Source organism: Ictidomys tridecemlineatus, chromosome 16, assembly GCF_052094955.1.
Source record: "Ictidomys tridecemlineatus isolate mIctTri1 chromosome 16, mIctTri1.hap1, whole genome shotgun sequence".
NCBI lineage: Eukaryota > Metazoa > Chordata > Mammalia > Rodentia > Sciuridae > Ictidomys > Ictidomys tridecemlineatus.
In genome coordinates this window covers 39,136,255-39,163,947 of record NC_135492.1, presented here as the reverse complement: position 1 = coordinate 39,163,947, position 27,693 = coordinate 39,136,255, and the positions used below count along the sequence as shown (strand labels likewise).

Sequence of the window (27,693 nt, the reverse complement as noted above, 5' to 3'; positions counted from 1 at the left end):
CCAGATGGAGATACGAATCCAAATCAGTCATCATGTCAGAGTTAAAGGAGGGAGAAAATGCTGGGGCAAGACAGAGAATGGAGAGTATTTTTAAGTTGGAGGATTGATTCATGGAGGAATTAGCACTTGACCTGGGCTTTGCAAGACAGGTAGGATTGCGGTCTGCAGAGACGAGGGGAAGGGATCCTGCGTGAACAGACCGGAGCAGGGCATCTTGAACCTGTGGGGCTGGGCATGTGTCTCAATGATGAGAGTGCTTGCCCCTCACGCACGAAGCACAGGGTTTGATCCCCAGCACCACAGATCAATCAATCAATCAATAAAAATAAAACAAACAAGAAGAAAATAGCAAAAACAGCATGCTAGGCTTCACCTGTCTGGGACAAGCAGAGGAATATAAGAGAGAAAAGGTACGTTAGGGTGGTGTAGGGGGGCCTTGAATGCCAAGCTAAGACGTGATCTTTTATTATGGAGATCCACTTTTCCAATGTGCCCAGGACAGTAGAGAACAATAATACGGCATTCTGGCTGGACACGGGAGCACGTGCCTGTATTCCTAGCAGCTCAGGAGTCTGAGGCAGAAGGATCACAGGTTTGAGGCCAGCCTCAGCAACTTAGAGAGGCCCTCAGCAACTTAGCCAGACCCTGTCTCAAAATAAAAAGGGCTGGGGGCGGGGTGGGGGTTGTGTGGCTTAGTGGTTAAACATCCGTGGGCTCAATTCTTGGTACCAACAAATAATAAATAAAGCAAGCAAGCAAGCATTCTTTGAGGGAAGGAGGGGAGAATGACGAGATGGCACCCAGGGCATGTTTAAGACACTGAAATAATTCTGTATGACACTGCAGTGGTGTTGGATGTCATCATGCTTTTATCAAAATTCATAGAACTGTACAAGGCACAGAAGAAGCCTAATATAAACTGCAGAGTTCTGTTCATAATGGCGTATCAGTATCAGTTCGTCTGTTGTAACAAGTACTACAGAGGTGCAGGATGTTAAAAATAGGGAAGACCTAACTATCTTGTTGAGGAGGGGAGAGAGGGGATCTAGGCAGGGAGAAGGTATCTAGGACCTCTCTGCTCAATTTTATGTAAACCTAAAATAGCTCTTTTGGAGGGGGAAAAAAACTGCTCTAAAAAAAGTAAGGTCTATTATTTCTTTTTTAAATCCTTCTGGCCACACAATGTACTACAAGTACAAATTATTTTAGAAGCTTCATATTTCATCGTAGAACTCACATGAACTTTTCACTCTATTCCCTGACACATAAGCGGCTATTTTCGCGTTAAAAAATTTTCCCCAGAATTTTCCAGCAAAACAGACAAACCCCCCGGGGATGCGATTCCTGCGTGAAGAAGCATGACTTCGCGTTAACAGGGAGTCACTGGAGTCGTCGATCACAAAACGAAACAAAAGTCAGCCAGTAAAATAATGAATGACCCATGTCTCCTGCACTCCTACGATTTGGGCCTCCTTATTTCCCATGTCCAGTGTTCACACAGAGGCACACACTCCACCTTCAACTTCACCTTCTTCACACTCAGGAGCTTCGCAGCGGGCCTCACTGAGAAACAGCTGATAAACTCACCTTTGAAGCTATGACAGGTCTCAACAAGAGACAGATCCTTGAGTAGGGAAATAACTGATACTAAGAGAAACTAACAGAGAAGTAAGAATGCAGCAATGCAGGCCGGCACAGTGGTGCAAGCCCAGGGAGGCTGAGGCAGGAGGATCGAAGGTTCAAAGCCAGCCTCTGCAAAATCGAGGCCCTAAGCAGCTCAGTGAGCCCCTGTCTCTCAATAAAATACAAAATAGGGCTGGGGAAGGGGCTCCGTGGTCAAGTTCCCCTGAGTTCAATCCTTGGTACCCCCCACCCCCCAAAAAAATAATGGAGCATGCCGCAGAGGCGGGCAAAGTGAACAGAGTGACTCAAGTTGGGCCAGTTTCAATGAATTTTGAAACACAGGCCACAGCTGGATGGGTGCCTCTGTCATTAGGAACACAGGTTTTGTTTTTTTTTCCCCCCTGAATGTCATTGAGACCCAGTACGACCTTTCAGCTATCACATTCCTCTTGCTGGTGTGTGCTGTTTACACGGCAACACAGATAACTGAAGGTTGTTTGGGTGCTTGTTACGTAGCCATTCAGACACGGGAGCCCAGACGGTGCCTGATGAGCCCCTCTGCAGGCCCCGGAGCACATCACAGGACCCGACTCCTGATTTGTCTGTTTAAGGCGCTTTGTTTCTCTTATGCCGACCACAACTGAAATCTTGAGTCTCGGGCCAGAGTTTGCCTTTGAGAGCAGATTCCTTCGCTCTCTGTTTGCTGGGAAAAAGCAAGAGGCCCATTCCCAGATACCCCAAGGAGCGTGGCTCTTGCTCTATCAATCTTTTTTATCAGTGACAGGACAGAACAGGGTTTCTGGGTCCCTCTTGAGTTTGAATCTCAATGTTTCTAGCTCATGAATCTTGAGCAAGTGATTTGACCTCCCTGATCCCACCATCTTCTCCATGGAGTGAACCCAGGACCTCAGATTACACGGGATAAAAGGTGGCGTTCATCAATCCATTGCTTCCCTCCTCCCCTGCCCCTTCAGCTAGGATTTCGTTCATTTTATTAGTTCATTTTATTAGTTAATCGTTCATTTTATTAGTTAACCAATGAGTATTTGATAAGTGTTTTATGAGCCATGTGCTTTGTGAAAAGGCGCAGACATACCTGCAAACAAGACAGAGACCTCTCAGATTTCAGGATCCTTGGGATCTAAGAGCAGTTGGTTCTTTGCATTTGGGTTTAGCCATCCTGAAGTTGCACCAGTGCATCTACCAGAGCCAACACTTAAAATACTTCAGTGGCTGCTTTTCTCCACACCCCTTTGAATAGTGGACTAGTTTCAGGTAAACCAAGTCAGTCCAGTAGCTGCTATACCACAGTTTGAAGTCTACACTCACCAGAGGCTCACACAAGTTCACACGGAGTACTTGGAACCCAAACTGGTCAGGGTTTTAGTTCACTTGCTGTGTAAACAAATCAGACTTAGAAAAATGCACGTGGACTGTGGCATCATGAGCAGATAAATTCATGGAAGTAGTTATTTTGAAGCCTTTTCTCCTTTGTCTTTTGTATGGGGGCCATTGATCCCAGGGAAGCTCTACCACCGAGCCACATCCCCAGCTTTTTATTTTTTTATAAATCGCTGAGGGTCTCACTAAATTGCCAAGGCTGGCCTCCGACTGGCAATCCTCCTGCCTCAGCCTCTCCCGAGCCGCCGAGATTAGGTATGCACTGCTATACCTGGCTCTCTGTTCGTCTTTTATATTGTTTTTTGTATTCTTCTCTGTTTTGTTTGTGTTTCCTTTGGGAGATGAGCTAAGTTGATGCTGGGGGACCAGATTCTGGCTTTGACATTTTCTCACATATTCTTACATATTCACCTGCCTGTTCTCTATATGGGGAAAACTTTCTCGTCTGAAGAAAAGCTGTATCCCCTCAAAAAGAGAAATATTTGAGTAATTGTTCATAGTGCAGAAGGGAGATTTTCTAAAAGATCGATTATAGTATTACCTTAAGAACAAAATTATTTTAGAATGCTGTTGAATAAATGCACATAATTTAATTTAGCAACTCAAATACAAAAGCATTTAAAACACAAATAGAATAACAAAATTTTCATCCTAAAGAGAAAAATATTTAGGGTTTTAATTTTAAGGAAAAAAACCACAAAACTGTCCTAGAAACCTATGCTCTTTAAAAATAATTGTTAGCAGTTTGCATCAAAACAATAAAAACCTTCTGCCCAGAGAAGGAAACGATGAACAGAATAAAGAGACAACCTACAGAATGGGAGAGAAAATTTTGCAAACTGTATATTTGGTAGTGGGGTTGATATGTAAGAAACTCAGATCGACAGCATAAAAGACAACCCATCTTAAAAACAGGCAAAGGATCTGGACAACCATTTCTCGAAGGATGACATACAAATGGCCATCAGTTATATGAAGAGATATTCAGAAATCTCCAATCATCAGGGAAATGCAGATCAAAGGTTCAGTGAGACATAGCACCTCCCTCCTGTTAGAATGGCTGCTAGGAAAAAGAGATTCAGCATTGGCAAGAATGTAGGAAAAAAGAAACTCTTACAAACTATTGGTGGAAATGTGGATTGGTGCAGCCATTGTGGAAGACAGAATAGAGGTTGCTCAGAAAATCAAAAGTACAACTACCACATGATCCAGCAATTCCCCTTCTGGGCATATATCCAAAGAACTGAAATCAGTATGTTGAGGGGATACCTGCACTCCCTGGCCATCACAGCTCCATTCACAGCAGCCAAGATATGAAATCAACCTAAGTGTCTGTAGACAAATGAATGGGTTTAAAAAAAAAGTCAGTGAACACGCCTGAGTGATGGAATACTATACATCCTTCAAAAAGAAGATTCTTGTTATTGTGCTAAGGGAAATAAGCCAGATGCCGAAAGAAAAACACTGCGTGGTCTCACTTATATTTGGAATCTTGCTTAAAAAACTACTCATGGAAGCAGAAAGTGAAATGGAGGTCATCAGGGACTTAGAAGTGGGGGAAATGGGGAGATGTTGGCCAATGTTTCAGTGATACAGTATGAATAAGTTCTGGAAAACCCAGTGTACAGCAAAATGACTAGAGTTAAGAATACTGAATTGTTTTCCTTGCGATTTCATAAGAGAATCAATCTTAAGTGTTCTCACTTCAATGATGAATATGTTAATTAGCTTGATTGTGATAGTCATTTTATAATGTATATATAATTTAAAATATCACATTCCATATCTTAAATATAGGATTTTTTATTTTTAGTTATACCTCAATAAAGGTGGGAAAACTTTATAAATAGATTAAACACATCTATTAACAGACTTAGTTGATGATATTTTTTTTTTTTGGTACTGAGGATTGAGCCCAGAGGTGGGCTACCACTGAGCTGCATCCTCAGCCCTTTTTATTTTCTATTTTGAGACAAAGTCTTACTAAGTTGCTGAGGCTGGCCTTAAACTTGCCATCCTCCTGCTTCAGCCTCCTGAGGCATTGGGATTACAGAGGTGCACCACCACACCCAGAGTCAATTGATGATCTTGCGTAGAGAATGATGAGAACAGTGTTATATGACATTTATGTGGATATGCTGTATGCAACTAGACTATTATAGGGGTGTCTTTTAGGGTGCCCTGGTACACGTAACTTCCTGCTTATCATAAAACGACCCCCATTGCATTAAGAATGGGGTTGTATAGCTGGGCGTGGTGGTGCATGCCTATAATTCCAGGGGCTCAGGAGGCTGAGGCAGGAGGATCGCAAGTTCCAAGCCAGCCTCAGCAAAAGTGAGGCACTAAGCAACTCAGTGAGCCCCTGTCTCTAAATAAAACACAAAATAGGGCTGGGGAGGGGGCGCAGTGGTTGAGTGCCCCTGAGTTCAATCCCCAGTACCACCCCCCCAAAAAAGATTGTGTTTGTGTTCTCATAACGTGGATGAGACTGCCTGGCCAGTGCCTCTCTGTGTGCCCCCTCTCTGTGGGTCTTTGAAAGACGGCTCTGCCCTTCCTAAGCCTTCTCTTTGCCATTTCAGAAATCACCATGGTTGACACAGAGATGCCGTTCTGGCCCACTAACTTCGGGATCAGCTCCATGGACCTCTCCATGATGGACGACCACTCCCGCTCCTTCGACATCAAACCCTTCACCACCGTCGACTTCTCCAGCATTTCCACCCCCCACTACGAAGACATCCCGTTCACAAGAGCTGATCCGATGGTGCCTGATTATAAATATGACCTGAAGCTCCAGGACTACCAAAGTAAGACGCTTCTGTTCACGTTTCAGACCACGGGGGCCCTGGAGTACGCTCTCCAGAGGCCGGGACTCTAGAGAGAAGGCAGCTCCCATTATCAGCCAGATCTTAGGTCTCCACTCTATGCCAGAAAGGAAGGTGGATGTAAATGCCGCAGGTCCATCTTGTCCGTTTGACCCTTTTCTCTCTCTGTCCTTTCTGGCTGGCTTCCTTCTTAGCGTTTTCTAAGATGATTACATCGCCTTTTCTATCTCAGGCTGAGTCCACCCAACTTTCAGCTTCTTCTAAGTTCATAGGTAACAGTTGCAAGTTGTCGTATACAACTTATCATCCTTAAATTACTCTGACCGTCGGTTTCTTTTTCCCACCCCTAATCTGTGATGTGTGAAATCTACATTGAAACCTGCCTTTTTGGGCTCCAATGAGCATTTTAAGGTTGTCAACTTAAAAAAATTCACAAGTGAACATTGCAAAAGCCTATGGCTCTTCTTGCCATGAACTCAGTCAACATCAAAACATGGGGCTCAAGAAAAAAAAAAAAAAACCGAGGACTGCACTTTTCAAGATAAAGTATAATTTCTGTGATGCTGTTTCCTTGATGGTATCTCCTCGTGGGCTGATGTGCTGGTTTTCCAGAGCCACCGCTGTGTAATTGGCAACCATTATGTGACACTAAGTCAGAACTTCCTGTATTTCTAGTTTTATTTCTTAGATAAATAGTATAGCTGGTTCTATTTATCTGTGTGGTTTGGGGTTTTAACCTAATATGGAAATTGAATAGGCCCGAACCTAACCAGTAAAAGGTAGGACTTGCTTTCCAGAGGTTTCTCCTGCATTCATTCAAAGATCTTTTTTTTTTTTTTTTTTTTTGCAAACTCTTTGTTTCAACTCACAGCTGTTGATAAACCTGGGTTCTTACTTTCCTGTACCTTTCAAAGAGGCCCATGGTGGTGGCAGGGTTCCTTTTACTAGAGTGGCTTAAAAAGACTTCTTTTTTTTTTAATTCTGCTTTGTTATATATGACAGCAGAATACTAAAAGAGACCTTTGGTATGCAAGATTTAAGTAAAATATGTCACCGACACACACACAGGGCAGTACATCCCCAGCCAGACGAGCCACGTTGTCTCAAGTTTCGTTTTCTTACCTGTTTAGTCTTTCGGCGTGTTGAGGAGTTGGAGGGCTTCACACTTAATCCAGATCTCTGTTTTATTTTTTTTTTAATATTTATGTTCTAGGCGTAGTTGGACACAACACCTTTATGTTTTCATTGATTTATTTTCATGCGAACCCAGGGCTCCGCATGTGCCAGGTGTGGGATTGGCCTGTGATGCCAAAGCCTCTGTAGTTCTCTGCCTTCACCTGGGTCTTTGCATATTGCTGAGCCCTTCCGCCCTGACGGCCTGAAGGTGTCCAGAGGCCACCCCGGCCCCAGCACCCCTGTTTCCAGGTGATAACACATCTTCTCACCTCTCTCTCTGCACAGGTGCGATCAAAGTGGAACCTGCGTCCCCGCCTTATTATTCCGAAAAGACTCAGATCTACAATCGGCCCCATGAGGAGCCCTCCAACTCGCTCATGGCCATCGAGTGCCGCGTGTGTGGAGATAAGGCTTCTGGGTTCCACTACGGCGTTCACGCCTGCGAAGGGTGCAAGGTAACAGCACGAAAAATCTCTCCTCCGAAAAGTTGGCTGATACGTGCCTATTTCATTTCCCTTTGCAAACTCACTCCAAGGAATTAAGATCAAATGGTCATAGATTTTTTTTTTTTTTTTTTTTGCGAGGTGGGAGCCAAACCCATTCTTCAAGTAATAGAATATTCAAAAATCTAAGAAGAAAACTGATAAAAGCAGGATTGCTTCACTCTGCTCACCTTTCTGCAAGTGGGTCCTTTGGCAGTGATTCATGTCAGCCCTGCTGTCTTGCAGACTTTTTACTATTATTATTATTTTTTTTAATATTTATTTTTTAGTTGTAGTTGGACACAGTACCTTTATTTTATTTATTTATACGTGGTGCTGAGGATCGAACCCAGGGCCTCGCATGTGCTAGGCGAGCGCTCTACCACTGAGCCACAAAGTTGGTAACTGGCAGATTGAGGTGTGGGATGTGGCTCTGACTCTACATCAACTCCTAAGCCGGTGCTCTCTGTTTCCTTATTTGAGTATCAGTTTGAGCCGTGTATTGTGCAGACAGGCAAAGAGGTACAAGCGCTTCAGGAAGGGGACATTATTGGATTCAGACATTTCCTAACGTGATGCCCCAGTTTATTAGGGAAATGTGCTGATGCACGTGTATTTTGATACTCAGTCTTTTAAAATAACACTGTAATCAGTGAGTCGAGAATATGAAAGGAAAGATATGGAACAGCAGGTAGGCAGGAGCAGGACATCTGGGGAGGATGGGACCAAAAATGAAATGAATTTTCACTCTTGTGACCGAGCACCAGTCTTGGTTCAGGCGCCTCTACGTCAATCATTATTTAGCCACGTTCTGCCAGAGTTTTCTCATCTATAAAGTGGTGGAATTGGAGCAGAAGGTCACTTCAGTCCTTTTAGTTCTATTAGTTTATTACTATAGAGGCAACCTCATGTTTTACAAAGTGACAAACCACTCATCCCCTGTGCCACTTGCTCAAAGTCACCATCCAGTCATATCACACCAGCCCCGGGCCGCCTCATGTGTTGAACGGCTTGGCTGTGTCGGCCGTCCAAGCTCTGACTCATCTCTGAAGTTCTGAATTTCAAAATGAGTCCTCAATATACTCCTGGCAAAAGAGTAAGATACTTAAACCCCTTCGTTCTATGATTAGAACCAAATTCGAATATCTACAGTTCTCAATGAAAACAGTCAGTGTCCTAAGATCTAAATGATAACAAGAGCATGTCATTTTATTGAGTTAAGATTTACAGTGTTTTGAGTAAGTTGTTGCTCAATTCTGAACCATATTTATCTAAAGAAACCGTTAGGTTTGGGTCCTGTTGATTAATGCACATTAGTAAATGCGTGTGGCTGGGGATGTGGCTTCAGTGGTGGAGGATCGTCTAGCATGGCAAGTCCTGAGTTCCATCCCCAGCTCCACTGAACAAACAAAAATATATAAATATATATATAAGGCAGAAGGCAGAGATAGAGGATAAACACTTCATAAAGTCTGTACAATAGTCAGGCACAGTGGCTCATGCCTATAATCCCAGCAACTCAGGAGGCTGAGGCAGAAGGTTTGCAAGTTCAAGACCAGCCTCAGCTAATTTAGTGAAATCCATCTCAAAATAAAAAAATAAAAAAGGGTAAGGGATGCAGCTCAGTGATAAAGCGCCCCTGGGTTCAATCCCCAGAACCCAAAAGCAGAATGCCTGAAGTTGTGTTTGGGTGGGGAACTGTGGTGATCCTAGCTCCTTGGGAGGCCGAGGCAGGAGGATCCCTTCGGCCCAGAAGTTTGAGGCTACCCTGAGCAACATAGCAAGACCCCCCTGCCTCAAACAATTTTTTTGTCAGTTTTATTTCTCAGTCTGAAAAGTATCAGTGGATGTAATCCACATAAATAAAAGTTCTTTAGGGTCTTCAGTCATTCTTTAAAGATTCAAGGAGATCAAAAAGTTTGAAAACCACTTGTTACAGGGCATGGAGGCAGAAGAAGCACAATGACTCATTCTTTGTCCTTAGGACCTACACAAATCTGTTGCCACCTCCCGAATACAGCCCCATTAGACCAGTGGCGATCAGTAATCCAAGATGTCTCCTCATCACCAATGTTCAATGAAAATCAAGAAAATGAAATTAGCAAATGGCTTGACTCATCTGTATGAATTTTGAAAGGTGTTTTGGAAGCTGGGGCAGTTGTGTACATCTGTAATCCCAGTAGCTCAGGAGGCTGAGGCAGGAGGATTGTGAGTTCAAAGCCAGCCTCAGCAACTTAGTGAGGCCCTAAGCAATTTAACAAGGTCCTGACTCAAAATAAAATTTAATAAAGGGCTGGGGATATGGCTCAGTAGTCAAACACTGCTGGGTTCAACCCCCAGTACACAGTACTCCCCGCCTCAAAAAAAAAAAATGCTTTGGCAGTTTAATTTTTGCCATTTTGGTAGAATACTAGGTATACCCATAATTAAAATCAAGTTGATCATAAAGTTGCAGAGTAACTTACAGATTGAAAGGAGTAGTGATATTGCATATGGTAGTTGTTGGTAGATCCTAAATAACTTTACGATGAGGCAGGTTTGTTTTAGTGGTCCTTGTCAAAAATGGAACAGTTAGGAATGAGTAGATTTGGTTTAGAATAAAATGAAATAGTGGCAGATTCTTAGGCGTGTTCATATTGTGGACTTATGCAAAAATTAAACCTTTGCTACTAAAAGATAGATACGCCTTAGAGTTTGCAAAGCTGTCATTTATTGCTTACAAATTAGATAATGTATTTTTTTCTTTAATAGGTTATTATTGTATTAGTCCATTTGAATTAATGAATGAAATACCTGAGGCCATGTACTTAGAAAGAAAAGAGGTGTATTTGGCTCGTGGTTCTGATCCAAGGTCAAAGGCCCACATCTGGTGATGTCCTTCTTGATGCAGAACCTCAGTGCAGCCCAGGGCCCATCATGGCAAAAGACAGGGAGCACATTTGTGGGCAGCTGTGCATGTATGTGTGGGCATGTGTCTTCTGGTCCTTCTCCCTCTTCTTGTAAAACCATCAGAATTCAATCATGGGGAAGGAACCTGATCACCTTATCTAATCCTAATCACTTCCCAAGACCTCATCTCCAAACACCATTGTCGGATTAAGTTGCTACACCCTTAATACCTCACAGGGGAGTTACTTTTCAATATATGATCCCTTGTGTGTTGCATTCAAACCATATCCAAACCGTAGCAATCATATTTTTGAATCTTCAGTGAATGATCATTTAGAGCCATAGATTTACCTAAAAATATAAGTAAAGAAAAACTACTGTACCTTACGAAGTCATCTCCTTTTATACTTCTACATAAGACCCTACCTCAAGAAGGGTGTTTGTGGTGTGTGTGTGTGTGTGTGTGTGTGTGCACGCCCTCACACACATGCATTTATATTAATTATAGAGAATAACATATTTCATTGTGTTTGTTTATTTCCGTATGCCTATAACATACTTCAATCATATCCCCCTCCCCCATTACCTCTCTTACCCTTCCCTCCCCCACCTCTTCTTAACCCTTTCCTCTTCTCTGAGAGTACCCAGGAAGGGTTTTAAATATATTCCTGTCTGCCGGTAGCAGGTCATTGATTCCGCTTCCCCTTGTCCCAGTCCACGGGACACACAGGGCTTTGAATCTCAGTGTGAAAATTAACAAGGCCATCCTGAAGCCTCATTGCACCTGAAATTTTGTTGAAAAAAAATAATTAATTAAGGAGGAGTTGGAAAAAGTTTAAAAGCCAGAAAAAAAAAAAAAAGAAAAGAAACAAAACCAGGAATTGCCTTCTCACAGACAAATATGGAGACTTTAGAATAAAAATATAGACACAGAACCATTTTCTGAAACGGTGACCCAGGGATCTTCATCCCCCCAACTCACAGAATGCACGCCCCGAAAAGGAAGTTGTTGAAAGAATAAGAAAAATAAGAATGAAAGTTGAAACTGTGCATTGTCTTAGGTGCCGTGAAATAATAGAGTATTGTTAGGGAGTTTCTTTATCATGAAGGAACTTTGGAGAAGTTGGCTCTGTTCTCTCTCTTTGAAAAAAAAAAAAAAAAACAGAAAAACACTCAGTAATATCCTTACATCTTCTTCTCATTTCTTGGAAGAGTCAAAAGATAAGAAAACAATCAGTTATCTTGAAGGTAGTGGAAAAAAGAAACAGTAAAAGCAAGTTCAGGGTGTGTGTCTCTAGACACTCAGTTCAGGAATTCACAGGCATATCCAGTACATAAGTGATACTCACAATCGCCGTTCTGTAGCATTGAAAGATCCCGAATCATCACAAAAGAGAATATGATTCACCTTTTTTTTTTTTTTTGAAAAAGGCATCCTAGGAGGCCGACTAAAAATGGGCACCATGAGGGTTAACCTTAAATAACATGATTCTCTTATCAAAAAAACTTCCTGTCTAGCCATGCCAAATAACTGAGTACTCTGTGACCCACCCCTCTGTCCGCAGGCCAAGCAGCATTTCAACCATTGATATTAATTTTTAAAAATGAAAATCAGAAGTCACGGAACATCGTAAACTACATATGTTCACAGTGGCAAAAATCAAAGTCTTGACCAACATTTTTCAGTGAAAACAGTTTTCTGTACATTAGCTTTCTACTAATCCATGGGAAAAGAAAACCACAGCTTTGTAATCCCAGAGGTCCTCAACCTTTTGAGAATTAAAGTGGGTTCTGCTTCCAGCAGATACAACGTGGGACGTAATCTTTGAGATATTGCTCATCTCACAAGAGGCCTCTAAGACAACAGTGTCAACCTGACACAAAAGAAATGAACAAAGCCCTAAGTCTTGAGCCAAGAGCTACAGGGACACTTGCAAGGGCAGTTCCTTCCTAACAGACTCCCACAGAGGTGCCAAGGTTCAGTACTTCCCCAAAGACTGGTGCCTCTCTCAGTGTTCTGAGCCCTCAGTGAGGGGGAGCTGAGCCTGGGGTTTTGGGATTGAGCCAGGATCCTCAGGGGCACCTGCAGGTCCTAAGTCAGTGGCATTTAGCAGAAGCCTTTGCAAAATCTCTTTGAAGGAAGAATTCTCAATGTGGACCACAGGATTTCCACAAAGTCAGGAGATAATTTCAAAATAAAGTATCTGCAAGCAACAGGAGATGGCAATCACCTTGAATGAAGTTCATCAAAAATGAAAAAAAAAAATGATACAAATTTGTTTCCATCTGTCTCCTACCCAAGGAAAGCAGAAATTACTGGCGCCTGAAACAGAATCTACAACAACTATGTAAAAATTGTTTAAAGAGGCGGGCTGGGGGCGTGGCTCAGCGGTAGGGCACTTGCCCTGTACATTTGAAGCCCTGGTTCTATCCTCAGCACCATATAAATAAATAAAACAAAATAAAAGCATTGTGTCCATCTACAACTAAAAAAAATATATATATATATTAAAATTTTTTAATTGTTTAAAGAAAGAAGGTGGGCCCAGCTTGATGGCTCATGCCTGTAATGCCAACAACTCGGGAGGCTGAGACAGGAGGATCACTTGAGACCAGGAATTTGAGGCCAACCTCACCAACATAGGAAAATCCTGTCTCAACAAAATAAGACCAAAGAAGTCCACACCAAGTGTTGGAAAGAGACTAGAATTTTCATAAACTATTTGTGGAAGGGTGAATTTATGTATAAGCACTTCGGGAAACAATTTAGCATTATCTTATAAAATTTAACATTCATATGTCGTACACTATAGAAACTCCATGCCAAGGTAATTTTTTAAATTAACATTCTTCAGATGTTTTTCTAATTAGTCATACATGACAGCAGACTGCATTTTGTTTCAATGTACACCAGTGGAGCACAACTTTTCATTTCTCTGGTTGTACACAATGTAGACTCACACCAAGTGTGCAATCACACATTCACCTAGGGTCATGATATTCTTCTCATTCCACCATCTTTCCTACCTCGCATGCCCTCTCCCCTCCCCCCTCCCCTTTGCCCAATCCAAAGTTCCTTCATTCTTCTCATGCCCCCTCCCCCCATTATGGATCAGCATCCACTTATCAGAGAGAACATTTGACCTTTGATTTTTGGGGGATTGGCTTACTTCACTTAGCATGATATTCTCCTGCTCCATCCATTTACCTGCAAATTCTATAATTTTATTCTTTTAATGCTGAATAATATTTCATTGTGTACATATACCACAGTTTTTTTAATCCATTCATCTGTTGAAGGGCACCTAGGTTGGTTCCACAGTTTAGCTATTGTGATCTGTGCTGCTATAAACATTAATGTGGTATGCTGATTTTAAATCCTTTGGGTATAGAAAAACTGTGGAATGCTTCATGAATTTGCGAAGGGGCCGTGCTAATCTTCTCTGTGCCGTTCCAATTTTGGTATATGTGCTGCCCAAGCGAGCATGCCAATGTAATTCTTATAACATGTACATCGTAAAATGTTTACGAGGCTATTTATAGAAGCACTGCTCATAACAGCTAAAAATTGGCAGTGATGCTAACAGCCATCACCATAGGAGTAGGTTAATAAATCGTGGTATAGTCATAAAATGAAATAGTATATAATTGTGAAAATGAGTAAATTATACTGCTGTCATGCACCAATAAAAATATAAAAGAAAATGAATAAATCGCATGGCTTTTCACTGGAAAGTGAATAAATTTTGGAAATGAAATGCTCAATTTATAAAAACAGAAAGAGAGATCCTCCCTCCATTACATATTGTATGAAATCACTCAAGGCCTCAGAACAAGCTTAATGAAACAAAATGTTGTGTCGTTTCACTTGCTAGTGGATAAAGTTGGCTTGTCCTAATGGGCAAGGAAATAATCCACACAAAATAGAGAATAGTGATTGCTTTGTCCAGGGAGGACAGGGAGCAAGGGTTGGAACAATACAGACATAAATACAAGTTGCTGTCATGATTTTAAGTCTAGTGTCAGAAAATGGGTTCATGTGTGACATCTCCTGTGCTTTATGATTGCTGATTTTTTTTCATTGGTAATTAATATCACATTTCATCAGAAGAGAAAAAAAATTAGAAGAAAAGAGCATGCCAGTGGCCCTTGTAAAGTGTGTCACATTTTAGGGTCACCAGCTGTCAGAGAGGGATGGATGTGCTTTTCTCATCCTCCAGTGCTCAGGTGTGGCCAGAAGGGAAGTGGCATGGGTGTCACTTTAACCGAGTGCTACTGTAGGTGTTGCATGTGTCCAGGGGTGAAAGAGACCATCCCCATCCCCATGTAGCTCATGATTTTTAATTGAGAAGCAGGGAGGGGCCGGACGGAAACCTTGAACAACATAGGAAATTTCTGTGATATTTGAAAAGTCATAATCGCTGTCGGAAACCAGATAAACTATAGCACAGTAAAGGGGACCGAGAGTTCTCGAAGAGAAGGGGGCAGGGGCAGGCCACAGTATTCGTTAGGGTGGTTGAGGCTCGTCGTTGAGAAGGTGAGATGTGACCCAAACTTACATTGAGGCTGATGGGCAAGTGTATACGGGCTGAGTGTCCCTAATCCAAAATCCACAGCGCTCCAAAATTTTTGAGCATCGATCCCAAGGGTTACTCAACCTGTATTTAAAAAAAAGGGGGGGGGCTTCCCATCTGAGAGAAAGAAGTCAAGAGTGACTTTGAAGCTCTTTGGCTGGAGAGGATGGAGTGGTATCATTCACAGGGCATGATCAGGACTCTAGATTTGGACAGGCTGGAGTGGAGAAGGCCATGGGTTTCCAAGTAAAGGTGTCAAGTAAGGAGTAGAACATGCACACCAAGATTTAAAGATGAAATTCTAGAGAAAGTCAGGGTGCACATCAGTGGCCACCGCGCCAATACCAAACCAGTGGTTTTCGTACCAAAGGGAACTGATCAGTTTGAATTCTTTCAGGAAGATGAACACTAGAGAAATGAATAGGAATCTGATTAACTCCCAAAAATGGAGTGAGAAGACATTTCTGATTGCAAACCTTTCCCACTCACCCCTCAAAAGATGTGGCAAATAATAGAACAGAAAAACCCCTTTGCCCCAAATGGACGAGCTTGCCATTTTGAGATAGCCAGATTCTCTGAGGATTTCTATATCACTTGTCTCATTATTTCCTACTATCTCTGTGGGCTCCGACAGCGAGGCTCTCTTTCAACCGTACAAATAAATGAAACATTCAGCAGGAAATTATGCAACATAGAGAATTAAAAAAAAAAAATTATCCACATGTGGATTTTTATTGGCCCCGATCATGTTTTAGAATGAAATGATTCTAACTTTGCCAAACTGTTTAGCACAAATTATAAAGGCCAGGGCCTGCTGTTGGAATGGTTTGCAGAGAGGCTGGACTGATTACATGGTGTTTTATTTGCATTACATTAAATCCAGAGCACTTAAAGAGCTGGCTGAAAAGCAAACACGGAGCCAGGGTACACAAAGTGACATCAGTTGGATGTGCTCCGTCCATCTGAGAGCTAAAAAAGTACACTGGAGATCCATCCTCTGGCTCCTTCTTTTTTTTTTTAATTTTTATTTTTTAATAACAAAGAAACAAGTTCCAGAGAGGCTGAGGGACTTACCTAAGGCCTCCAGTTGGTAAAACTGCTTTAAGAACCTGCCTCTTCTGATACCCACGCCCACGTCCCTCTAGCGATGGGACTTCGCTTCCAAGTGTCCTAAAGACTTAAAAAAAATTCACTTCTTTTCTTTTTTTTTTTTTCCTCCCAAATCCCTTTGCAGGGTTTCTTCCGGAGGACCATCCGATTGAAGCTTATTTATGATAGGTGTGATCTCAACTGTCGGATCCACAAAAAAAGTAGAAATAAATGTCAGTACTGTCGATTTCAGAAATGCCTGGCCGTGGGGATGTCTCATAACGGTAAGTGAACACTTGTCACCAAAATCTTGTCATACACTTGGTAGATGCCAGGTCAGCAGGCACCAGGGCCCTTGATGGCAACGCGTACAGTTTCCCCACAAAACATCAGGTTTCAGAATATCACGTGCCAAGAAGACATTTCTCACTTAGGTCAGTGATTTTAAACTCTTAGTATAGAATCCTTCTCTCCATGGCTGAGCCTCGCGGTGATGATGGGAGAAAAGACTTGAAAACCTGGGGGAAGGGGGGAGGGGGAAGACTATACTGTTTTAAAATAAAGGCAGTGATTATCATGATTCATTTTATGTTGCTTTAGAACAGAATCATCCTTAATGTGTAGTTTCTAAGTTAAATGTAAGAAAAATGTTGAAGAATTCTGTAAATGGAATTTTAAGTGGCATATCAGAATTTAGATTTATGCTGCTGCTCCTCCTCCTCCTCTTCTATCCTTCCTTCCTTCCTTCCTTCCTTCCTTCCTTCCTTCCTTCCTTCTTTACCTTGCAAAGAGGAGTGTAGCTCTGTCCTTGGCTTCAGAAAACAGGAGGATTGCAAGAACAGGAGGACTGCAAGTTCAAAGTCAGCCTTAGCAGCTTACCAATAAAAGGGCTGGGGATATCACTCAGTACTAAAGCATCTCTGTGTCCAGTGCCCAGTACCGAGAGAGAGAGGAAGAGAGAGAGAAATTAATCATTATGGGTTCAAGAAATAAAAAATTCCAAAGTGACCAAATTGAATCCAAAGTTTCGTTTCATTTGGTATCTTGTTTCCCCTCCCTCCATCTATCCTTCATTCATTCATTCCTCCCTTTCTTCAGGGAATCAAACCCAGGGCCTTGCCGCTGGTAAACACACACTCTACCACTGTATACATCCTCAACTCTGATTTGTGTCTTGCCTTTGCTTTCATCTCTCTCAAAACTGATCTGGTAAAAAGATCATCTTTGAAGTCAATCCTCATCTATCTGATTAATTTTTTGTTGTTCTGTAGTGCAGATGTTTGATTTTCACAATGGAAATCATCAAGATATCTGGGAACCACTAATTGGTTGATACTCTACCCTTTAAAAATAGTTTGCAGAATTAGAGTTGTTAAGAATCTCTTATGAATAGAGCTATCAACAGCGTTGGACAGGACAGGAATTTGGTCCAACTTTCCTCAACAGTTGACCACATCTGCTCAGTACAACTGCAGTCACTGATTGCAAAATAATTTGCTGGTTGAATTCCATCCGTCTCCTTTTTATTTCAAGCCTCATAAAACATAAGGGCAAGTTTTCAAGTCAAGAGAGCTCTCTATTTTACATGATGCAATCAAGTTCCAATAAACTTATTTTATCTTTATGAAGAAACCCTGGACTCTGAGGTCATTATCATCAAGATAGCTCAGGAAACCTGCCCATTCTATTCATAATGCTGGGGTTTTTTTGTTTTGTTTTGTTTTGTTTTTTGCCGATTAAAACAATTGTCACTTCACACATTCTTGTGAAATATAATTCCTAATACTTTCAGGAACTGCACATGTTGATGTAAAATGTTTCCTGCTGTTTAGAGGCAGAGCAAACATTCACATAAAATATATCCCTGGTTGCTTATTGTTTATAGGCAAATATTATTCATAGCCCAACCTACTGGCTGGTGGTTTAGCTCAGTGGTAGAGTGCGTGCTAAGCGTGCAGGAGACCCTGGGTTCTGTTCCTAGCCCTGAAAAAAAAAAGCCCAGTGTATGTAGGATGGGTGGTATAATTACCTCCTCCCAGAAAAATTGGAGAGCTACCATAAACTTGATAACACGGTCAGCTTTTGACTTCATGCAACAATTAGGTTATTCTGTTTTGAGAGAGGGGCAATCTTGATGAAGTGTTCAGTTTTTGCAAAGGCAAGAAAAAATTAGGAATTGAATATCAGTACATGAGAGACCTAGACAGCACAACACTTAAATGATTGCAAACTTGACTAAGAAAACCCTCCTTGTAGGTTTTTATGGCTGTGTGTCCTTTGCACAGGAAAGAAAGCACCAAGATTCTCTGAGCCCAAGGAAAGAGACATAACACTTGATAAGTGTTGCCTGTTATTCTGATGAAGTAAACATTTCTAAACACAAAGTCTTCTAGGTAGTTATAATCAGTGTTTAAAATTCATGATTTGGGGACTATAGTTCAAGCATGCAAGAGGCCCTGGGTTCAATACCTAGTACTGCAAAACAAAAGCAAAAAAAAAAAAAAATACTCATTACTTTGTCCAATATAAGTAATGATGTTTTCGTTCATATAAAATGTCTTTTTAAGTTACCAAAGAGGCATCTAGTATTATAAATCAGTTTTCAGTGTCTGCAAGGAAAAAAAAAAAAGAACATCCCCCAAAGTAAGTTCACCCCATTCTATATCACTATTATTTCTGCTCTTTGGTCTCTGTTTAATCCATTTAATATATTTGAAGGCAGATTCTGAAGTAATTGTCAAAGAATTCTAAGGGTCCTGGGGGATATAATTGGAACATTACTGAAATTGGTGGGCACTGAATTCTTTCAACTTTGAAATTTCTGTTGTTCCTTTTTTAAAAAAAAATATTTTTTAGTTGTAGATGGACACAATGCCTTTATTTTATTTATTTATTTTTATGTGGTGCTGAGGATTGAACCCAGCGCCTGTCATGCAAGAGGAAGGCACTCTGCCACTGAGCCACAACCCCAGCCCCCAGAACTGCCTTTTGTCTGTGACCGGAACAGTAGTAAGTCCAGGGTCGGCACATTTAAAAAATAATCTGAGAAAAGACTGGCTTGGGTTCCTTAGGAGTCAGTTCAGTTACATGTGCCCTAGAACACTGAAAGTTGATTTTTTTTTTTAAATGTGCTTTTCGTAAGTTTAAAAAATGACTGAGCATTGGGGATTCCACTGAGAGCAACTGCCTACCCTGTGTGAAGCCCTGGGTTTTATCTGCAACATTTTAAAAAAAAAAGGAGCAAAACCTTAGCTTTGCTGATTAGATGTCCAGTGATATAAATAATGTGAGTGGTTGTTTTTTCTTTTTTAAAAAAAGCTGACTACTTTAAAAGATAATTTCTCAGTGACTTCATCAAATATAAAAAAATGGTTTCACCAGTTTTTGCAGCACTCAGCATTTTTAAGGTAGTTGTCTTGATGATTTGAAAATTGCTCTAGTATATATTGAGAAAGAAAAAAAAAAAGCTAAATGAAAAATGTATTTCAATTTAACCTAATACTTTTTTCCTCTAACCTTTGCTGTGGTTTTGATAAGTGCCCCCCTCAGAGGCCTATGTGTTAAAGCCTTGGTTGCCAGGCTGTGGCACTACTGGGAAGGGCAAAATGTTTAGGAGGAGGGGCCTATGGCAAGGAGGTTAGGTCAATGGGGGCGGGCTCTTGAAGAGAACACTGGGGCCCGCCCCCTCCTGTACTTCCTGCCCACCATGAAGTGAAGGGGCCTCTTTTGTCATGCACTCCCACCATGATGTGCTTCCACGGGCCCAAAGCAACAGAGCCAAGCATCCGTGATCTCTGTGGTAGGAAGGAAAATTACCCAAATGTTAACTTCAGAAAAGGCGAAAGAGTCCTAATGCACGAGGCAGCTCTGTCACTCAAATCCACATGGCATAGATGATGGACCACTAAGGAGACCCCCTCCTCCTCCCCCCACTCTGCCTTCTTCAAAGCAGAACTTCAAGCAAACTGCTTTGTTCTGTGTTTGTAAACATCCGGGGCCTCTATAGATCATGCCCTTCTGTTCCCTGACAGTTCAAAAGTCTTGTCTTCCATAAGACTTTCTGGATTCCTTGTGCTTCCTCTTCTGTGTGATTTATCTCTTGAAAAGCAAGGGAGTGCTTAGGTCTATATGACTCAGCACCACACCACTCACAGCAGCAAGAGAGGGGGGGAAAGAACCAGGGAAGCCATCAGAAGACAAAGAACGCTATGCTGGGAATCCTGGGGAGGTGAGACGGGAGGAAGTGAGCTGTGACCAAGGAGTAAAAGTGTCTGAGAGGAGAGAGGTTATCAGAGACGGCTCTGGGCATCTCAGTCTGGGTAACGACAGAATGGATGGGCCAAGTTCAGGGGCGGGGAGGGACACAGGAAGAAGAGATGGTTTGGAAGAGAACATTAAAATTTTAGTTTTATATGTGTTTAAGGAACATGGAGCCTCCATGTATAAAGGAAGACCTGAAGGCGTGCAAAATAAAGATCTAAATCTCGAGAAGGAGAAAGCAGGAGTCACTAGTACCTGTTGCTGGTTGGGAGGAAGCTGTAATAGGAACACAGAATGTGCACCAAGGAAGGGGCGGCAGAGAGATCTGGGAAACAGCAGAAAGGGGTCCGCCAGGAAAGAAAAACCAGGAGGAGAAATTTTTTAAAGGAAAAGGGTGGAGATGGTCCAGTGTGTGGAAGGTGGGGGAGTGCTCCTAATGGGAGCAGATTGAAAATGCACAAGAGGCCCTGGATCTGGCCAGGAGAAAAACATTCAGGGTTTCCAGTTTCAATTAGTTCAGCTCAGCAAAAGCTGCATCGCAGAAAGGGCAGGTCAGTCAGAAATGCTGCAAGGGCAGAGGTGGCCGGGTAGGAAGCTGAGACCTGCCTGCTCTGGCAGAAAACACGGAGCCAGTCAGACAGCAAGAGAGATTCATCCACGGTGTTTCTTATGGCCCCTCTGGAAGAATCCTTCTGTCCCTGTGTCTCCCAGTGGCATAGAATGTGTGGCACCATGTCTTGAATCAAAACAGATACTCCCTGAATGAACTTTAGCCTTCAGAGTATTGGAAACAAGTCGGAAGGTGAAGGAAGGTGGTGTTTTGCACATTTCTGCAAAGACGCCTAGGTAAATGTTTAAATGCCCTCTGCCAATAATTAGATAAATGTCACCCCTCTGTCAAAATAGTATTGGCGGTCGGATTGTTCCTTCTTTTCCTCTAGAGGAACTAGAAAGTCGGAGTTATTAGACTGCCGAGTCCCGCAGAACCTCAAAGTGCACAAATTTTCTTTCTTGTTTCTTCTTTTTGTTGTTGTTGTTGTTTGGTTATTTGTTGTTTCCTTCAAGAGATGTCGGAAGCTAAGGAGGATGTGGCTCAGTGAGAGAGTGCTTGTCTAGCATGTGCAAGGCTCCCGGGACTGCAAAAGAAAAAAAGCAGAGAGATGTAGAAAAGTATAACTTATTAGCAATAGTCATGCGAATATCAACAGTTTTATGTCTTATATGTACACAAAAATAAAAGTTTTCCTAGGTTGGGTTGGGGCTCAGCAGTAGAGTGCTTGCCTAGCACGTGCAGGGCCCTGGGTTTGATCCTCAGCACCACATAAAAATACATAAATAAAATAAAGGTATTGTGTCCTACTACAACTAAAAAATAAATATTAAAAAAAATAAAAAAATAAAAGTTCCCATAAAAAGTGGGAATAGTGACCAGGAAAAGCGTCTTTACTCACTATCAAACCCTGACATGATTGCAAATTCCGTCCCTTAGATATTGAAAGAGAAATATATTTTTAATAAGACACAACTTGTGTCATTGGGCTGTTTTCTATTGATTTATTGTATTGAGAACCTGCATTAGTTAACCTTTGTAATTAAGTAGCTTCTGTCTTTTACGCTCCTATAGCTAGGAAGGTATTTTGAGAATGTGTCTATTAATTGTCTCTTAGTGCTGTACCCAGATCCAGAAAGCAGGATATCTATTTTGTGCACTTGGAGTTTGCTGTTCGGTAATATCAGGACAAGAACTCCAGGATGAATCTGTCCTATGCTAGCAAAAGTTCATTTTTAAAAATTTATTTTATTTTATTTTTGAGTTGTAGTTGGACACAATACCTTTATCCTATTTTTATGTGGTGCTGAGGATCGAACCCAGGGCCTCGCACATGCTAGGCGAGCACTCTGCCACTGAGCCACAAACCCAGCCCCCAAAAGTGTATTTTTTAAAGTATAAGCTAATACAGTTTCACTCAGAAATTAATGAGCCTCTATCAAACCTACTGTTCATATCGAGAGCCTACTGAGTCTGATACTCAGCATTTCTTTTTAACCATGATAAAGAAATTTCCTGTGATTTTTTTTCATTTTTTTAATTTACTTTTATTTTTATTTTTTATTTATTTGCAGTGCCTAGGATCAGCTACCACTGAGCTTGGCCTGCAGCCCTCTCTAGCTGATTTATTATCCCAAATATGAAACTGAATGCCAGGTTTCAGAAAGTTGCTCTCTGTGATAGGTGCTAGATCTGTAGAACAGAAAATACTTTTTCCCCACTTAGGGCCTCAAAAAGTAGACCAATATTGCTTTAAAAAATAGAGCAAGTGGGGCTGAGGTTGTGGCTTAGTGGCAGAGCGCTTGCCTACCATATGTGAGGCACTGGGTTCGATTCTCAGCACCACATATAAATAAATTAATAAACAAAATAACAGTCTGTTGACAATTTTAAAAAATATATATTTTTAAAAAAAGAGCTGAAGTCAGGTTTGGTGGCATATGCTTGTAATCTCAGTGATTGGGGAGGCTGAGGCAGGAGGATGGTAAGTGCAAGGCCAGCCTCAACAACTTAGTAAGACTCTGTCTGAAAATAAAAAATAACAAGGCCTGGGTTGGACTGGGGGTCAGAGCTCAGTGGCAGAGCGCTTGCCTAGCATGTGTGAGGCCCTGGGTTCGATTCTCAGCACCACATATAAATAAAGATGATTGACAACTAAAAAAACGTTTTAAAAAAAAGGTGGGGGAGGCGGGCTGGGATGTAGCTCAGTGGTAGAGTGCCCCTGGGTTCAGTTCTCAGTACCGCAAGGGGAAAAAGAGAGAGAGAGAGAGAGACCTCTTTTTCAGGTCCTCCATTCTGTAGATCAAGCAGTTGAGGATCAGAGAAGTTAAGTAATTATCTGAAAGTCACCCAGCTGGTTCGTCACAGAGCAGAGACTAGAAAGTGGACTTGCTGACTGTGTGGAGTGCAGCATGAGTTCCATTGCCTTCCAGAAACCAAAAGTTCTCACACAGTGACTCACAGCAATATACAGAGTGTTTTCCCCTCTCTCTGAAGTTTAATCATCAATGATAGAAGATTTGGAAACATTCACTTGTATGTGGGCACGCTCAGCCTTTATAGTTCTGGTTCCTAGTCTAGAATGTTCATCTCTATTTCCAAACTCTGGTTTAGAAGGTCTTCTAGGAAATGACCATACAACTCCCATAATGTCCCTCCTCTTGGTTCACAGATTCCCCACTTGTAATAGTGGGACCTGGGCTGGGGTTGTGGCTCAGGGGTAGAGGCCTGCCCAGCCTGGGTTCCATCTCCAGCAGGAGAAAAAAAAAAAAAAACATTGCTCAACTAAAAATCACCATTCCCTAACCAGAGGGACAGAGATAAGTTTTGTTTTGCCGTTTTTCCCTTTCTCTGTGGGGTGAGCAGTGTGCCCTGGCTGCTATTCTGATCTATGATCTACAGCAGCCACCACTTCAGCCACAGTCATAAAAGCTCTGTTTAGGAAGCACTCACCACTTCTGTGCCTTCTGCAGTACTCCACGTGGGGCACATAGGTATGACCAAACAGGACCCCAAAGCAACAAAACAAAGTCAGCCTTTTCTCCTTAAAAAAAAAAAAAAAGAACACAAGCCAGGTGTTGGTGGTGCACTCTTATAATTACAGCTGCTCAGGACACTGAGGTAGCAGGGTCACAACTTCAAAGCCAGCCTGGGCCACCTACCAAGGCCCTGTCTCGAAGCTTAAAACAAGAAGTAAAGAGCTATAGATACAGCTCAGTAGCAGAGGGTCCCAGGATTCTATCCGTAGTACTACAAAAATCAACACACACATGAATGAAAGTTTTTATTTCCTTTCTAACTTCAGATTTCTGTATGTTGTATGCAAATTTAGTCCCACCAAATAAGATGCATATTTTTTTATTCCTTTTCTGAGCCTCCGATGTATAAAATACTAAAATCGCCTACATAACTAGGTGCACTTATAGCTAGACCTAATGTGTAGCATAGACATTTAACAATACAAATAATTGGTTCAGAAGATTCAGCCTTTTCTAGGAGGATCCCAAGTTGGAGGCCAGCCTGGACAAGTTAGCAATACCCTGTCTCAAAAAAAGGAGAAAAAAAAAAAAAAAAAAGAAAGACTTAGGCCTTTTGGGAACTTTATTTGTGAAAATTCATATTGTATTTAGATGCTAAGAGGGATAGTTTGCTTTAATATCTCATGATTAAAAATAATTTTCAGCCAGGCACAGAGGTATACGGCTGGTGACTCGGGAGGGTGAGGCAGGAGAATCACAAGTTCAAAGCCAGCCTGAGCAACTTCGCAAGACCCTGTCTCAAAAAAAAATAAATAAAAAGGACTGGGGATGCAGCCCCAAGGGTAGAATGCTCCTGGAATCCCCGGAATTTAAAAAAATATATATATATTTTAAAGTTTAAGTGATTTTTGGATATTTTTGTTATGTATGGGAAAGCAGGACTATCAACATTGTAAGCGCAGTAAGTGGCTATTGAAAGCTTCTTTCATTGTCCACTAGGGAAAAAGGAAATGCTTTCCTAGGCATGTAAACATCTATGTATATTTATGGTTTCTTACCCTTAAAAATTTAAATAATGCTTAGAAAAGTGCCTGGCACGCTCAATCATTAGGTATCTGGGAAGATACGGTATTTTGTGGTCTTTGAAATCAGACAGTGGTGATTTAGCCACCTCTATTTCATTATATAATAAGTGTGATTTTTCCCAAGATTCATGCCACAATTTCCACCCCCAGGAACTGGGGATGGAACCCAGGGCCTCACACATGCTCCTCAAGCGCTCACCACTGAGCCACACTCCCAGCCCCAGTGGATTATTTTTCCCCCCTCCTTAGGGCTTGCTGACCTCTCCTAACTGTTCCTCCTGGCCCTTCTTTCTTTTCCTTCTGCTTTCACACCTCCTCACCCCCCAAGACGCCAAATGTTTAGGATATTGTCTTTCTGACAAAACATTACGGGAGTCATGGTCTGGGAATAAGTTCAGCCTCTCCCTACTAAGTGCCAAAGCCCTGTCCGTCCTGGTAAGTGAAATAAAGCACCGTCTGTATCTCTGGGTTAACAGGAGCAAACCAGATCCTCCAGAATCCCCGAGAACAAAGCCCGTGTTTGTGCTGCTTTGAATCCTGCGCAGTTCCTTACTTTAGTTCATGAAACGTGCAGATCATCCTGGGGACCCAAAGATAAATAAGACGCTATCTCTGGCCTTCAGGACGCTGTTCTATGGTGGGATAAACAGGCGTGTCAATTAAATGATGATGGCACAATGTGAAAATTGCGGTCATTGGAGTATATACCCAGGGTCAGTGGAGTCCACAGGAAAGAATCATTCGCTGCACTTCAAAGCCTCCCAAAGAAAATGACATTTAAATGGGGTCTTGAGGGATGAATAGGAGTTGGCTCTCAATCATTTCATGTTTAAATTTTCTTCCCTGTGCTAAACAAACTCTTTGACTTTCCTGGCAGGATCGTGCATCATATATATATATATTTTTTTTTTTTTAATTAAAGATGTGAACAGTTTAAGTTTTTACTGATCATCGGGGCTGCTATCACGAAATACAAACATGAGGAAAGTGGTAGAGGGAAACCTCTTTCTGAGATGAGTAGCGAAGGGAGGGGCTCTGACCGGGTGGGAACTGGGGCCGGGGCGGGAACAGAGCGCCCCGGGAGCAGGAGTCATTCCATGATTCATCCTGTCGCTCCTCTTCCTCTACAGCCATCAGGTTTGGGCGGATGCCACAGGCAGAGAAGGAGAAGCTGTTGGCCGAGATCTCCAGTGATATCGACCAGCTGAACCCCGAGTCTGCTGACCTCCGGGCCCTGGCCAAGCACTTGTATGACTCATACATAAAGTCCTTCCCGCTGACCAAAGCCAAGGCGAGGGCCATCTTGACAGGAAAGACAACAGACAAATCAGTTAGTTCTTTTCTGCTGCCTTCATTGGGGGTGGACCGGGCCGGGGTGGGAGCAGGGGTGGAGGCGGGGGATCGTTTCCTTTGGGTAAGTGATTTTTACCGTGTCCCGCCTGCGTATGCAGAGTGCCATTCAACTGTTGGCTGTTAACACATCACAGGAGAAGTCTGAACCACAGGAGGTGTCTTCAGATGGGATTAGTAGACATTATTTGGAGGGGGAAATATACATACATATGTATACTATACGTTCCTCTAAATTGGAATCGAACCTTTGAGAACAAGAAGGTACGGGGTCCCCTTAACTCTGATGAATGAACTCGAAGCCCCTTCATGCTACCACCCTATGGGGATCATCTTCTTTCGTAACATCAAACAAGTGCTTTCCCATTGAGCTATAGCCTCAGCTACACCCTCAGCCCTCAAGTGGATTCTCTTTTTTTTTTACTTTTTTTGCTACCAGGGATTGAACCCAGGGGCACTTAACCACTGAGCCCCATCCTCAGCCCTTTTTTTTTTAATTTTTTTGTTTTGAGACGACAGAGTCTCGCTGAGTTGCTTAGGGCCTTGCTAAGTCACTGAGGCTGGCTTGGAACTCATGATCCTCCTACCTCGGCCTCCTCAGATTTTTGCCTGGCATCAAAGGGGTGCTTTAAACATCTTCAGGTTCATGGAGAAGCACCGTTTAGGAAACTCAGAACGGGTTAGAATGGTTTACTAAGCCAAATTCTCCAAGTGGAACTCTTCCCTGACAGGAAGCTGAAAAAGCAACATGGAATTATATTAAAACATATCGAAACTATACCTAGATTCTGGTCCCAGGGTACCTACCACCAGCTGGCAGTGTGACCTGGATCATATCTCTGTCCCCTAGTTGTTTTTTTTTTTTAATTTTTTAGCTGTCAATGGGCCTTTATTTTTAATTATTTATGTATTTATATGTGGTGCTGAGAAACGAACCCAGTGCCCCACTCATGCTAGGCAAGTGCGCTACCACTGAGCCACAACCCCAGCCCTGTGTCCCCCAGCTTTACTGACGAGTCTGGCTTTGATGATACAGTCTGCAGAATGTTCCATGGCAGTAAGAGCTTCAGAAATGTCCCAGCTCGCAAAAGCCCTGCATTCAGTCATTTATTTTCAAGTGAATACCTCCAGGAGAGCTACACAGCTACTCAATAGATGTGTGGGACTTTTTTTGCCTGCTCAGATATATTTTAGGGGAAATCTTATTACCTTTTAATGTATTTGGATGACCTTCTCAAGATATTATTTTTTTTTCCTTTAGCTAAACCATTTAGTAAAAGTAGAATTAGCTAAATAGAAGGCTGCAGGATAGCCCCGCATGGTGGCTCACTGTAATCCCAGCAACTCAGGATGCAGAGGAAGGAGGTTTGAAAATCTGAGGCCAGCCGCAGCAACTTAGCAAGAACCTGTC

At 42.1% G+C, this 27,693-nt stretch overlaps 1 protein-coding gene and 1 pseudogene across 5 annotated transcripts in view; one reads left to right on the top strand and one right to left on the bottom strand.

The window, feature by feature from the left end:
* Nucleotides 1-27,693, top strand: part of Pparg (peroxisome proliferator activated receptor gamma) — a 167,105-nt gene that overhangs the window by 86,583 nt on the left and 52,829 nt on the right. For all 5 annotated transcript variants that reach the window (XM_040290998.2, XM_078033457.1, XM_078033458.1 and 2 more), the window contains 4 exons: nt 5,604-5,831; nt 7,311-7,480; nt 16,205-16,343; nt 26,063-26,262. In XM_040290998.2, the coding sequence (XP_040146932.1) occupies nt 5,604-5,831; nt 7,311-7,480; nt 16,205-16,343; nt 26,063-26,262 (737 nt within the window). The remainder of the gene's footprint in view (nt 1-5,603; nt 5,832-7,310; nt 7,481-16,204; nt 16,344-26,062; nt 26,263-27,693) is intronic.
* LOC120891937 (U6 spliceosomal RNA) lies at nt 13,790-13,883 on the bottom strand (annotated as a pseudogene).